The 15,320-nt window shown below is 45.1% G+C and overlaps 1 protein-coding gene across 1 annotated transcript in view; it reads left to right on the top strand.

The window, feature by feature from the left end:
- Positions 1 to 15,320, top strand: part of MVB12B (multivesicular body subunit 12B) — a 171,881-nt gene that overhangs the window by 34,788 nt on the left and 121,773 nt on the right. Inside the window, exon 3 of the mRNA XM_011931374.1 lies at positions 11,520 to 11,627. Within this exon, the coding sequence (XP_011786764.1) occupies positions 11,520 to 11,627 (108 nt within the window). The remainder of the gene's footprint in view (positions 1 to 11,519; positions 11,628 to 15,320) is intronic.

The raw sequence follows: 15,320 nt of genomic DNA, 5'->3' as shown, positions 1-15,320 counted from the left end.
ATCCACCATGCAGCTCTTCCAAGTCTTGATGTTTCACCAAATTTCTGTCAGATTTCTTCTTTAATAAAAGAAAACATTATTGATGCCCATGCACCCTCCCAGGCCCACGCCTCCTTCCTTTCCACAGTCTCTACTGCTCTGAGTTTGGTGTTTTTCATTCCTAGATATCTTTCCATGTTTTCACACTTTATATAGGTAATATCCTACGTGGGATATATGTCACACTTATATGTATTTTTCAAAGTGGGATTTTTTTGTTGTTGTTGTTCGTTTGTTTTTGACAGATTTTCGCTCTTGTTGCCCAGGCTGGAGTGCAGTGGTTCAATCTCAGGTCACTACAACCTCCACCTTCCAGGTTCAAGCGATTCTCCTGCCTCAGCCTCCCAAGTAGCTGGGATTATAGGCACGTGCCACCACACCCGGCTAATGTTGTATTTTTAGTAGAGATGGGGTTTCTTCATGTTGGTCAGGCTGGTCTCAAACTCCTGACCTCAGGTGATCCGCCTGCTTGGGCCTCCTAAAGTGCTGGGATTACAGGTATAAGCCACCGTGCCCAGCCAACGTGGTTTTTTTTCTTAGCAGTGTTCTTGAGATATTTTTCCTTGCTGATACAGCTCTAGTTCATGTATTTTCAAGGGGTATAGAATTATATTCCATGAATATACTATAACTTAGTTATTCATTCTTATGTTGGCGAGGATTTGGGTCATTTTCAATAATGCAATACTGTAAACAATGTTGTAAATAATATCCTTTTGTCTCTATGCTAAGGATTTCTCTAGGGAACAAGTTAGGAATAGAATTGCCGGTCATTTTCTCCTTTTTGGATATAGTCATGTGCCCTCTGAAGTGGTGTGCAGGAGGTTCAGGCTTATACTGCACTCATTTTGTTAGACATTTGCGGTTTGGTCAGTGATTTGCCATGAATGGCCGAGCACTGCCATTTTGCTTGTGGGTAATGTCTTTTTCTTATTGCTTGGTAGGGGCTTTTTTTTTTTTTTTTCCAGAGTCTCACTCTGTCCCCCAGGCTGGAGTGCAGTGGCGCCATCTCGGCTCATTGCAACCTCTGCCTCCAGGTTCAAGTGATTCTCCTGCCTCAGCCTCCCGAGTAGCTGGGATTACAGGCACCCACCACCACGCCCAGCTAATTTTTCTATTTTTAATAGAGACTGGGTTTCAGCATATTGGCAAGGCTGGTCTCGAACTCCTGACCTCAAGTGATCTGCCCGCCCTGACCTCCCAAAGTACTGGGATGACACGCATGAGCCCCTGTGCCCAGCCTAGAGGGGTTTTTTATTTCCTTATTTTGGATGTTAATCCGTTGTCACTGTGCACTGCTCCCAGTCTAAGGCTTCTCTTTTTACTTTGCGTCTTGTGTCCTTTGTAGCATCCAAGTTTTCAATTTTAGGGTAGCAAGATTCATCAGCCTATTCTTTTATAGATGGTTTTGTACATGTCCATCTATTTCTTTAATAATTCTCTCTATTAAAACATAAATATACTCCACATTTTTTTTTTCTAAAAGTTTGGAAGTTTCGCTTTTCACATTTCATCTTTCATCCATCAAGAATTTGTTTTTGACAAATTGAGGTAGGTCTCAACTTAGTTTTTCCTGTGTAGTGACAATCAGGTGTCTGGGTACTATTAATTGACTAGTCCCTACTTCAGCCATTGATGTGTCACTGGCAGTGCCATGGTAGACCAGGTGTCCTGTGGCTGAGAGGAGCCGGCCTTCCCCTGGGTGAGGACCAGCCACGAGGCAACCTCTCGGCTGCTGATGCTGCTCTCTGCAGGCCTGTGGAGGTCCAGGGCCATGTCATAGCTTGGCCGTCTGGGTGTGACAGAAATGGGAGCTCTTCTGGCCCAGGGCTTCCCTCCTGATGACCTGGAACAAGGAGGACATACCTGCTCTGATGCAGCCAGGTGCCCTGCCTGCATGTATCTCCCATTTCCTGTCTGGTAGGCCTCCCACGGAACTGTCTTCCCTGCCTGGCTCCCTTCATCCATCAGGAGGTGCAGAGCCAGGGCTCCTAATCCCTTCGCCTCTTCAGGGGCTTTTGCTGGGAATCGGGATCTGCTTTCTGCCTCCCTGCCCAGCCTCAGGAAGCCATCCCCTCTATGCCTGGTGTGGCCAAGGCACCTGTGCCACATGTAGAATGAGGAAAGGGCTATCTTGTGTAGTCTTAGATGCACCAGGCTTCAGTCTTTGTGTATTTTTCATACCGTACATTCTTTTCATGGTTCAATGGTTCAATCGGTCATTTAGCAAATATCTAATTGTGTACTATAAACAAGGCATGGGGCTAGGAACTCAGAAAAATGTTCCATGAATAAGGTAAGATCTTTACTTTAAGGACCAGAGATAATAGTAAGTAGTTAACATTTTTTGAGTGTCTGCCATGTGCCAGGCCTTATGCTAAGTACTTCTAGAAATATTAATAGCTTTATTGAGATATAATTCATACACTACAAAATTCACTTTTTAAGAGAATACAGTCCATTGGTTTTTAGTATAGCCACAGAGTTGCACAATTGTCACTGCTGCCTAATTTTGAACATTGTCGTCACCCTCTAAAGAACCCTCCACTCATTAGCCATTCTCTCCATCAACTCTTCCTGCCCCCAGCCCCTGGCAGCACCAGTCCACTTTCTGTCTCTAAGGATTTTCCATTTCTAGACTTTTCATATAAACAAAATAATGTAATATGTGGTCTTTTGTGTCTATCTTATTTTACTTAGCAAAGTGTTTTCAGGGTTCATCTAGTTGCATTATGTATCAGTACATCATTCCTTTTATGACAGAATACTATTTCATTGTGTGGCTATGCCACATTTTTATCAGTTGATGAACGTTTGGATTATTTCCTCGTTTTGGTAATTAAGAAAACAACATGCTGTCATGAACGTTTGAGTGCAAGTTTCTATGTAGACGCTTGTTTTCATTTCTCTTGGGTATACACCTAGGATTAGAATTGCTGGGTCATGTGCTAGCTCCATGTCTAACATTTTGAAGAACTTCCAGACTGTTTTCCAAAGTGGCTGCACCCTGTTACAATCCCACCGGCAGTGCAGAGAGCTCGTCCATGTCTTTGCCAACATTTGGATTGCCTGTCCTTTTAATTGTAGCTACCATAGTGGTTCTAAAGTGGTATCTCATTGTGGTTAACTGCTTTTTGTGCTTTCTCTCATTTAATGCTTACAAATAATCCTATGAGGTAGATATTGTTTCTATTGTCATCTTTAGGTGAGGCTCAGAGAGTAAAAGAGTGACTTTGGAAGACCCTAGTATGTAAGTGGCAGAGCTGGGACTTGAACTCGAATCTACCCAACTCCAGAAATCCAAGTTCTTGCCTGCTGGGATCATCAGGGAGGTTGTAGAGTGGCAGGTTCTTTCAGCCAGGCCCTAAATAATGAGAACATTTCAACAAGACAGATGGGAGAGGTAGCAACACGAGCAAAGGCAGGGAGACCGGAAATGGTGGGGCACAGTTAGGAAAGACCTGTCTGAGGAAGGAGAACTAGAGTGGAGAGGGGGTACAGTATCAGGAGGCCCAGAGGGGTGCAAAGCCAACAGGGCTGGGTGGTCCGCTGTGTCCCTGTGCCCCGTGAGTGGAGAGGACCACCTGGAGACTGAGGGAGATGCATTGGTCTCAGGGAACAGGTTTATGCTTTTCATTTCTTTTGCTAAAAAAATGAGACATTTCAGCTGAAAGTATAAGAAAATGTTGCAAATAAAATCAGAACCGAAAAACAATTGAGAGTTCCTGCACTCTTCACTGCATTAGTTAAATGCCTCTTCCTTTCACTTGATATTTGTAGAAAGCATCTTGGGCACACCACCTGTTAGGGAGTCCACGGATGGTTGGATAGGCTCCTTGCCTCTGCTATGCCCACCCTGCTCTTATTGAGTTTAAGTGGCTCACAGTTGGCCGCTGTCTGGCCTGGGCCAAGTGCGTGTGTTTCCACTGTTGATGATCTAACATACCCAGAGGGCTTTGAACTTCATTCTCGTTGATCGTGTCAGCCAGATATTTCCTTTGGAATGTCTGCAGGATTTCCTGGCCGCTTTCATTGCCTTCTGTCTGCTGAGTACACCTTTGAGTTGTGGGTGGGCTCTTTTGAAACACTGGGGTGTAAACAGATTGATGAAATTGGTGGTTAGCTTGTCTTTTGAGAGTTTCTCTTTGGCAAGGAGCACTCAATTCCAATGTTGGAAAACCTCTAACGGTTGAAATGATTGACTGCACAGCTCCTCTTTAGGTAGCTTAGTTGGATAGCTGATTTACAAAGTGCTTCTCAAGTTTAAATCCAGCAGATTTTTATTTTTCACCCCATCAAATGAAGTATTTACAATTATTTTTCTTATAAAAGCTATATATGCTCATTACCAAAAAAGCAGAAATGCAGGGGGAAAAAAAGAACATTAAAAATACTCATAATCTCAACTGTGCAGAGCCAAACAGTGGTTAATGCTTTGCTTTATATTTGCCTAGATCCTTTTCTATACAGATAATTGTTTTGAAAACAAAATATAGGATTGTACTTTATAAACCATGTTGTAACTTACTCTTTCTCCTGAACTTTCCATGTTAGTATGTGTATGTGTACAAAGTTGTTTCAAATGGCTGTTGAGTCTTCTATTGTGAGGATGTCCTCTAATCATTAGAAATTTATCATCACCCGCTCTTGCCTTTATAAACTGAGCCTCAATAAACATATCAATAACACTTATCCCGTCTTACCAGGCTCCAGTTACAGAGCCCCATTTTCTGTCCCTTTAATACAACAACTTTATTTCTACCCTAGGGTCTTCACAGTAGCTGTGCCCCAGGCCCTTGGCCGCCAGATCTTTCAGGGATTAAGGGAATCCCTTAAACCAGGGAGACTGCTCACATTTAACCTCAGAGGTCGTTTTACAGTGAGCATGTCTTACAGGCCAGCCGCAGGTAGCCAGTCCCACTGTCCAGTGGGCTGTTTAGGGCTTCCTGAACGCACATCATCCTCTGTGACTGCTGCACAGTGGTCCAGAATGTGACCTCTGAACTCAAGCTACTGAAAGCAATCAGAGACCTGGGCTGTGTGAGAAAAGGGTTTGTAGAGCCCTGTGTCGGTTCTGCGGCACTGGCAGCCACCATCCCAGGGACTCCCTGGGTGCTGCAGCTCCGCCTCCAGGCATCTGCATGTTGAGTTCTGATGAACCCTAGCAGTGGGGAAGGTTGGAATCAGCTGGACTTGCAGCTTTGGACATTGTCACCCACTTGGGAACACACTAACAAGCTAACTAGGAGTGAGATTATGTTGCATTGCTAGTCAGGTCCCTGATGGCAGCAATAGCAGCAGCTTGCGTAAAAGAAATAATAAATTATCATACTATCTTCCGTGAGATATTTCTTTTTTGCTTTTACTTTAACCAAGTGCTGCCTGCATGCACAGTTTAAAAAATCAGAGTGCTCATAAGAAAATATAGCAGCCCCTGCCCTGTCTCCCCACCTTCACTTTTTTATTTCCCAGAGGCATTTACTTTCCACTTTGATTTTTTCCCCTCTAGTACTTTATCTTCATATTTCTAAATAATTTTATTATATTCCTTATTTCTGGATTATTTTCTTCTCTTATAATCTGCTCCCATTAGGCATTATCACAATTTTTGGTGGATTAATGCTCAGTGTTCACATAGATTACAATGCAGACATTGGGTACCACTGAATCAAGTAACATATGAGGAGTGTGTGTTCTTTCTCATACAACCTTTTATTTTTTCTTGGAATTAATCAAACTTGTTTCATTCATGTGAGTTGTTGTCCAGGTGCCTATTGATTTTCACAGTACATTCTTAAAAATGTCTTTTTAAGTTTTAAATTGATTCTTTTTTTTTTTTTTATCAAATAGCCTTAGGTGCATTGTTTTCATTGTTCTAAATGCTCTAAGGCAGTTGTCACATGCCCATCCCTATTTCTTTCCAACGCGAAAGTGCAGTTTTAAATGCTCTTCCCTCCACATCCCCTCCTCCCCAGAGGTTGCTGCCCTGACGTCTCTTCCTTTCCCCGTCTGGGCCTGGGCGTGCTGCTGTCGCCTGGCTGCTGTGCTGTGTGGGTTCTGTTTCCTGGAGTTTATGGTTTCCTCTTTATTGATTTAATCCTGGGTTCTGCTGATGCATCCTCCAGTAGCTTCCTTAGAAAGGGCCCCTGGGAGATAAACTTTTTAAGTCCTTGCACATCAGCAAAGGTCTTTATTCTACCCTCACACTTAATCGATAGTGGGCTTAGGTGTGGAATTCCAGAGTTCCTCAGAATTTTGAAGACATTGTTATCTTGTCTTTTAGTTTCCAGTGTTGTCGTTGGGAAGCCTGATGCAAAATGATTCCCGTTCCTTTGTATGTGACCCGTTGTCTTTCTCTGCTAGTATTTAAGGTGGTTCCTTTATCCCCGGTGTGGTGGGATTGTCTGTTCTTTTGTTTTGGAGTAGGTCTTTTTCATCCACTTTGTAGAGACACTCAGGACCTCTTTAACACAGAGGCTCCCCCTCCCCTCTGTTTTTTATCTTAAAAGTTCTTTCTGAAACTTTTTGTTAGCTGGATGTTGTCTTGACCCTTCAGTTCTCATTCCTATAATTGATCTCTTCATCTTTGTACTTTACCTTCTGGAAGATTTTCTCAGCTTTCTCTTCCAGTGTTTACAATTTCTAATCTCTTTATATTGTCCTCAAATTGTTCCTTTTTAAAAAGGTTTTCATAATACTGCCTGTTCTTGTTTGGTATTTGCAGTCTATTCCCTCGTCCCTCTGAGGATTTAATTACAAACTGGGTTCTCTGTCCTGAGCCGGCACTGTTTCCCCCTATTCTCTGTGCTTCCTTCAAGCTCCCTTTTTTCTATTTTGGGCCCTTCTGTCATGTCTGAGCCTGTCCCCAGTGCCTGGTGACCCTTTGTTGTGGGTTGGGATTTAAGATGGAGGCACCAGCTCATGGGCTGGAGCCCTGTGGGTGGGGGGCCTACTGGCTGGTGTGCTACACAGTGGGGCGACGAGCAGGGAGCTGTCTCAGGGATCATGGGCTGGTCCACGCTGGCGCTCTCCAGAGACAAAGCCCTCAGTGTCCAGTGTTCAGGGGAGGCGGCTGGAAGCAAGAAGGAGGGTAAGCGCGGGTGGCGGGGAAGGGCCCGCCATTGCCATTCAGTGTGCACGCATGGTTACTCAGTTACCGTCATTTCCACTCTGAATTGCACCTCCTCCCCCACCTCCTCCCGACTTCCAACCTCCTTCCCCACCTGCCGGTGTTCTAGAGTCCTGAGCCCGTGCTGGGTTCCTTTCTGCAGAAAATACACCTGAAACGGGAGTGGGCACCTGGGAGTCTAACCACTTTGTTTATGAACATGTTTCAGTCCACCCAGTTCAGCCCTAAACTTGCACTTGCTCCCCTGCCCCTATCCCAGTGGTGTCTAGTGATTCTGGATCCTTGGCCTCTGCTCAATATCAGCTCCCATGGGCCCCTTAGGTCACAACCCCTCCACTGGCTAAATCCCTTGCCTTCCGCCTTCCGCAGCACCAGGCCTTTGTGCTGCCTCTCCTGTTTCGCTCTTCATTGTGGAGGCTTCTGCACTCTCCATCTGATTGTTGGTGTAGAAGAATCCTGGCAGTAAGAGAGACAAACCATGTGTACGGTCTGCCACTGCCTAGCCCTAGGGCCCTCCTGCTCCTCCTCAGAGACGGCTCCTACTCCCGGGGAAGAAATGCTAGGAGAGAGGTTGTGAGAATGTGTGAGTGTGAGTGTGCAAGAGCATGTGCGTGCGTGCACATGTGCACATGTGTATATGAGGCCCTGTAACAGACTCTGAAGGTTCTGCAGTCAGCAGACATCGAATTGTCTTAGAAACAAGGCAGCAAACACACAAGATAACCAAAAGAGTAGGCGGCCTCTGTGCTGAAATGGCTGTGTGCCTCAGAGTGGTGGTTTTGAAGGGGAGTCACTCAGCTCAATGGATTAAATCCTGGAAATTTCATTTGAAAAACTTCCCATGACCTTACTTGGGTAGCTGGCAGGGTATGTGGCTTTCACACTGCCCTGATTGCAGAGTTGACTCGTTCATTTATTCTTTCAACAAGGTTTGATGGAACCCATCCGTGTCAGGCATTGTGCTTGGCACAGGGGGTAAAATGGCAAGCAAAACAGGCACTGCCGTTGTCTTTGTGAAGCTTATAGTCCAGGGTGGGATAGCAGGGGGAGGGCAGATGTTCCTCGTACGAGTATATCATTTGTGTTTGGAAAGACCAGATTTGGTCCCAGAGATTGGCGCTGAGCCCCGGGACAACTGAGGACTTTTTGAATCCTGATGTGGCCTGACATCACTTTCAAGGCTTGGTTCGCCGGAGCAGGTGCCCTCTTTTTTGGTTTAGAAACATTAGCGCTGTCTTTGGAGTGCTCATGCACTAAGGCGGGCACTTTGCATGTTCGTGGTCTCCTGTGTCCCTGACAGTGATGCCCGCAGGGAAAGGCAGCATGTCCACTTTGCAGAGGAGGACAGGACTGGTTTAAGCTATTGGGTCTCAAGTTCAGGTCCGCCTCTGAATTCCATGCTGCTCATGCTGCACGCAAAGCATTTGGTCCTCTACCCCACACCCCACCTCCCCGCAGCTTCCTGATGCTGGGACCTGAGGCTGCCTGCTGAGTTTGTAAGCTTCTGCAGCGCCACCAGGAGGGCGTGGGCACCGTCAGGTAGACCCTGCCTTGAGTCAGGTGTGAGGGCTCCTCTTGGCACTGTGACTTCAGCCGCATAGATAGATCGTTTGTCTTGCAGATCATTAGCTCTCCTGACTTGGGATGGGAAGAATTTAGGTTATTAGGCACCTTTATGTGACTGGGTTGGGGAGAAGCCTCTGGGTACATCTTGTTGCTGTAGGAAAGACAGGCCAGAAATACCCTCCTTGTTCCACCAGGGCCGCCTTCCCAGTGCTCTCAAGGAGCCAGGAACTCACATCTCAGTCCTCATCCAGTACCTGGTCCTGTGGGTCCCTGAACCATCCAGACCTCCGGGACTGTTCCAGAGCCCTTCTCTGCCCAGCACCGCCTTCCTTGGAGGTTAGGGGAGGTTCTCTCTCTCCCTTTCTCTCTCATTCTTCCCACCTTACCTCCCTGGGCCCCTCATTATACCTTTACACACTTCCACCTCATGGCAAATGAGTTTTGGCCCGGGTCAAAGCTGGGCCTTTGGTCATCCTTTTTTAATACTTCGCAGACAAGGACTGGGGGGCTCTAACTGCCCAAACAGTGAAGCGCGGGCTCAAACAGAGGGGCCCACACTGCCAGCTTCCCCCATTACATTTTCATTTCTCACTCTGAAAAAGGACAGCTCTAGCAGTGTGGTTGGTGAAGAGAACCATCACTGGCAAGTCCTGGAGACCTTTCTAGCCTTAGGTTAGAATGCCACCCCCCTCCGTGGCGCTTCCAGATATCCAGACAAGCCCTTCTAGACTCCCTTGTCTCTTGGAAGGTTAAAGACACAGCTCCCTCTCTTCCAAGGCAGCTTGTGGTTCCACAGCCTTGGAGTGTCCTGCAGACAGTTTCTGTTTTTGAAGGTTTTCAGAAAGCATGCATTTATTATAGAGAGATCATGTAGGTCCCCTTATTCCCTTTGTTTAGAGCGTCTTTTATTTTTACATTTTAGTGGTTCTGAAATTGGGATGCATCTTAAAACAGATGCATGTGTTTGGATATGGTACTATGGCTTTTTTGTATGAAGGGGTGTTCCCCAAATGACTGCTTCCTAGAATTGAGGAAATACAGTAAAAAGTGCGTTGGGAGACAAAAATCTTTCAAAACATGGAATCCATGGGAGAAAATGAGCATGGGGGCCCTTGGTATGTAGGAGCTGGGACCACTGCCTTAAATCTCATGTTTCCCGAGAAACTGTATGTGTGACCGTTATGGGAAAAAATGCTCACAAGGCCTGACCCCCCGTTCCATCCTGTTTCTATCTGTGGGGGTGACATACTTGGAGCAAATAGTTCCTAAAATTATCCCCATACCATTCCTCCTTCAGCTTTCAGGTCAAATATATTTGCATCTTTATCATAAGGGCCTTTCTTTTCCTGTTGTTATATTTGCTAATTTACAATTGTTTGGTTTGAAAAACAAGGATTTTTTTTTTTTCTTTTGCCTCCTGGCCTTTTGATTTTTCTGAGGCAGCCTTAGAGAGCGTGGCTGTGGTGGGCTCCAGGAATGTCCTGGGGAGCCTGAGCCCACTGGGCTGGGGTCCTGGCTCCCACCTCTGCCTTGAGCGTGTGACAGGCAGAGGCCATGCATGTACTGTGGGGCCCACGTAGAGCCTGCAGTCAGTGTGCAGGATGGGGCTGAATCAGGGCAGTTTTGTGTGAAGAATGGAGGCACTTCGAGCAGTTTGTCAGGATAGGCAGGAGCTTGTCAGGTCAAGGACTGGATCCTAAAGTCTAAAGCTCAAAAGGACAACCCAGAAGGAGTCAGAAAGTGAACTGCTCAGAGACCTCCTGCAGAGTTTATCCCAAAATGGTCGCGGCTCCTCAGTCTTCCTGGATGCCCTGCTTTGTGGTGCTTAAAGGAAGGTGTGCAAGGTTGATTCATACTCTCACAGGGAGGCTGAGGCAGAAAGCAGACCACGCCCTGACCAGCGATTCACAGAGCAGTCTGGAAAGAAACAGGACGAAAGCACCACCTTCTTCTAGCCTTCTCCTCCTCCTCTCCATCTCCTTTGCACTCTGTCCCACAAAGCCTGGTCTTTCATGTGAATATCCCCCAGCCCAGCCCCAGTCTAGGTCACAGGGGCTTCGATACTCAGATCAAGTCTGGCTGGCGTCATTCTCAGACACTTCCTAGTAGAGAATTTCTACAGCTGCAGATGAGAAAATGACTTCTTATGGAGACTAGAAACAGGGAACCCAGTGAGTCTTGTTTTGTTTTTCTATATCCTGATCCAGTTTCTGACCTTGAACACCACTCTCAGGCTTGTATGGAGAGGACGCAGAGTGGAGTGAAATGTCTCTGGCCTCCCTCCCGCCCAGCCCAGAGGAGAATCCCATTGACTGAAGCACCCAGCTGGCCCCAGGGCCCTAGAGCAGGAGGCTGTGTCACCCTCTCCACAGGCAGCGCCCCCACAGGTGGCTCGTCACACCCACTGGGCTCCTTTCTTCACCCTGCACCATCCCCCCCACCGCCCCCGAGTAAGTGGTAATAGCCACTTAATGTGCTGACTTAGCCAATCCCTTCTTGGTCCATTACAACAAAAGTTGCTCTTTTCTCGTTAGAGCCATTTCTGTCAGGGTGTCTTTAATCAATGGCTTCCCCAGGGACAGTATTTTTAGAAGTTGTATTTTTCACACTCTCCCTTTTCCCCTTTTGGAAAATCTCATCCCAGTGCCTAGTGAAATGAACTAATGAGATGCTGGGAGATCCCAGGCTAGTGTTAATTGGAACAGGCACGGAAGAAGTGGCCCACGCACACCTTTGGTTCCTTCCTGCCTTACCTGCGATCCTTTTCTCTGTCTCTTCGGTGTAGGTTGCACAGACAGCAGATGGTGTGGATGCTGACCTCTGGAAAGACGGCTTATTTAAATCCAAGGTTACCAGATACCTGTGTTTCACAAGATCATTTTCCAAAGAAAATGTAAGTCTAGTTGTAGTTTCCATTTGCTGAGTGAGCACAAGTAATTTACATTCCTGTTTGGAATTTCCTCATTTTGTTGTTGTTGTGGTTTATTTTCGTTGCCATATTAATTTATCTGTGGTTTTAGTGAACTGGGTAGAATCAGCAGCCAGCACTGTGTTTCATTTATTAACAGTATTATTAACCACGTACCCAAGTGTACCGTGAATTCCATTAAATTGTGTTCTCAAAAGGAAACCAGGAAATTTCTCTCCCAGCTCTCATTTGCCTACCTTTCCTCCAAGCAACAAATCACAGGATACTGCGGCAGTGAGAATTCTCCAGTGGAGCGGGATTTAATGTTGGCCAGCAAAGGCAGCCTGGCTCAGGGAGGGTCCCTGTGACTCCACCCCATCCACAAACATCATGCCTTTGCTTCCACAGTGACATTTCCTCTCTGAGTCTCTATGTGACATATTGCATTTCATTATTTTTGTAGGTAAGTATCCACTCATGCAGATGCAGATTTCTCTTACTATGGTTTTTTTTTTTTTTTTTTAAAGTACTCGCACCTGTAAATTAGGAAACTTTAAAGATACCTACTAAGGTTTTTTTTTTTTTTTTTTTTTTTAACATCTAATAAGGTATTTTAATAGATGGCTTAGAAAAAAAGGAAATAGTTTTGGTGAGTATCTACTCTGTACAAGGCCTGCCCTGGGTACCTCATTCTGTTCCCAGATAATCTCTACAAGTGGAAGTTCCTTTCCATTGAAGAAACTGAGATCCAAGAGGTGACATGCTTGTTCAAGGTTACTTCTCTTCCCCAGCCCCAAATAGGGAGGAGTTGGGATTTTCATTTTCAGGGATAACATTTTATTTTTGGCCATATGTTATTGTCTCTTTGTCATGTAAATTTTATTTGGGGGAATATTTTTATTGATTTATTTATATAAATTATATTATAAAAGTAATATTTATTTGCAGTTAAAAAAAAAAAGACTGAACCCAGACAACAAACATACTCATTCAACAGCATGAAAGGGGGAAAGCCTTAGTCCTCGTCTCTGCCACCTGGCCCCGCAGGCCCAGGGTCCCATCACAGGGTCCTTGCGTGTCCCCTTGGTGTTTTCTGAATGTCGACCATCATGTGGCTCTCTGGCTTGTACTCTTTTCTGCCACCTATTTCTGTTGCTTGTGGTTAATTCTTTGGTAGGAGAATTATTCTGAACAGGACTGGGAGAAAAGTCGTTGCTTTATTTTTTTCCCCTAATTACAAGAGCAATATATGCTCATCGTAAAGTACAGAGTTTATAATGGAGTCAGGGAAAATCTTGACACAAAAGTCTGGAAGTCTTTTCAGTTCAGGCTTTTGAGTGTATTTTAAATACCAGGAAGGTGGCAGGGCTAAAGAGTGGACAAGGGCACTGTGAGCTTATAATGAGTCCCTGCAGGTCCCCCAGCTCGCTGAGCAGCCTGAGGCACCCAGGAGTGGGCTGAAGGCTGAGTAGAGGCTTCACTTAAAAATGAGTAGAGGCCAAAGAGGCTTCAGTTAAAACTGGCCTGAGGACAGCCATGATCTCTGTGATCATTTTTTGTTTTTGTTTTCATTACATGAAATCAAAAACACTATGGGGTGTTGGTACCTAGGCTAGCAGAGTCCCTGCATCCCTTGGAGTAGGGACAGTGACAGGTCTGAATGTGACAAAGAGAAGTCACTGGGGCTTGTTAGCATTGAGTGTCATGGGTAAGTGTATTAAAGAAAACCCGTTGATTTCGTCAACATGTGTTGAACATTAAAAAGATTTTTCTTGGGTGTGATGAAGGGATGTAAGAAGAGGACAAGGGCAGTGTGAAAAGCCTCTATCTCGCTTTTGAAGCAGTGTAGGAGATAGGTGCATGGTGCATACTGTTTTTGGAAAAAGAATGAATGGATCCAGTAGTGGGATCCACACGATCGAGTTCCAGCGGTTGGCAGGGGCCCACTTGCCAGCTCAGGAGTGGAGGAGGAATCAGAATATTTTAATCTGTTATAGCCAATCTATGCTGGCCCTGTAGTCCAAACCAAGACTTTGCAGAGCATCATTTTTTACAGCTGTAAAGGAGGGATGTGGGATCTCAAGACTGGACAGATTCTTAATTAGGTGACTTGAGACTCCCAATGTAGGAGTTTTGGGAGACTCCTTTGGAACCTAAATTCCTTTCCCCCAATAATGCTATTAATACAGAAACCTGGCTTTGGAGTGACATTGCTTCCTGGGGAAGGATCGAGATTAATTGCACTTTTCATGCCCTGTACTTTCTGCATTACCTGTAATAATAATGTACATAGATTAGGTAGGGAGGATATTAAACAGAAGGATTTATGAACATTTGAATATTAAGTTGGTTATCTGTGGCTACCTTAAATGCAAGGTTGTCAAAAATAATTACAGTATACTAGCAAATACTGGCTACCAGAGACAATATAAATACCCTGAGTCAGTGCATATTGGGCTTTTGGCATGAATCATTTGCTCAACAAGGATTGGGAATACGTTCTTCATATTTATGAGGAGGAAATGAAAGAGAGCACAGATGGGGGAGGGGAGAGGAACAGGCAAAATTAATGGTGTCTCAGACCCACTGTATTAAACCCAGTACAGTGGCAGCCCTGTATAAGGAGGGACCACACTTGGGCTGTGGGGAGCTCTGACAGTGCGGCCTCCCATTCTATATGCATGCAAGAGTTTTTTGATGCTTTGTTTTTAATGGCCACACCACTGATGTTCAGGTTTTATGATCAGGGACATTTGTAGAGTGTGTGGAGGGTGAGGTCACTAAGTGGTTTGCAGTTGACTTCTGTAAAACCCAACTTGTCAAGTAGAAGACATTTGAGAAGGATATTGATGAATGCCCATCCATCTGCAGGGCAGGAAAACATGCCTAGTTGTTAATTTCTCAATGCAGAAAGCAGTGATGACATGGAAAAGCAACTGCCATGAAAAAAAATTATGATAGATTAGACCAGGCGATTCTAAAAGCAGCTGATGTTTGCAAGTTAGGTTAACAGTTCCAACCCTTCCTACACGGTCAGAGATTTATTCCGTGTTCTGAGGGTCCCACTTACCACTCCCTAGCCTGCACTGTACATTGCCTTCCTGAGGCCCAGCTACCTGGAATATCAGAATATCAAATTGTTGGCAAATGTGATAGTTCTGAGAGGAAGAAACGGTTTCCTGATGACTGCACACTGCTACTTTGACCTTCCTAGTTAAATTCTAATAATTTGTTTCATTTGTGTACTTTTGGTTCATAATATTTATTAGTGTATATCAATACTTTTGATATTTTTAATCATATAGTTTAGATTTGACATCTCAGCAAACCCAACTTGATATATGTCTATACACACACACACACACACACACGAAACGAAGTCTCCCTGTCGCCCAGACTGGAGTGCAATGGCACAATGTCAGTTCACTGCAGCCTCCACCTCCTGGGTTCAAGTAATTCTCCTACCTCAGCCTCCCAAGTAACTGGGACTATAGGCACCTACCACCACACCCAGCTAATTTTTGTATTTTTTAAAGTAGAGACAGGGTTTCACTATGTTGCTCAGGCTGGTATCAAACTTCTGACTTCAAATGATCCACCTGCCTTGGCCTCCCGAATTGCTGGGATTACAGGCATGAGCCACCATGCCTAGCCGATTTTTTTTTTTTTTTTTTTTTT

The sequence above is a fragment of the Colobus angolensis genome, unplaced genomic scaffold, assembly GCF_000951035.1.
Source record: "Colobus angolensis palliatus isolate OR3802 unplaced genomic scaffold, Cang.pa_1.0 Scaffold9, whole genome shotgun sequence".
NCBI classification, from domain to species: Eukaryota; Metazoa; Chordata; class Mammalia; order Primates; family Cercopithecidae; genus Colobus; species Colobus angolensis.
Note: the sequence above shows the minus strand (reverse complement) of the source record. Positions and strands in the feature narration are given on the sequence as shown.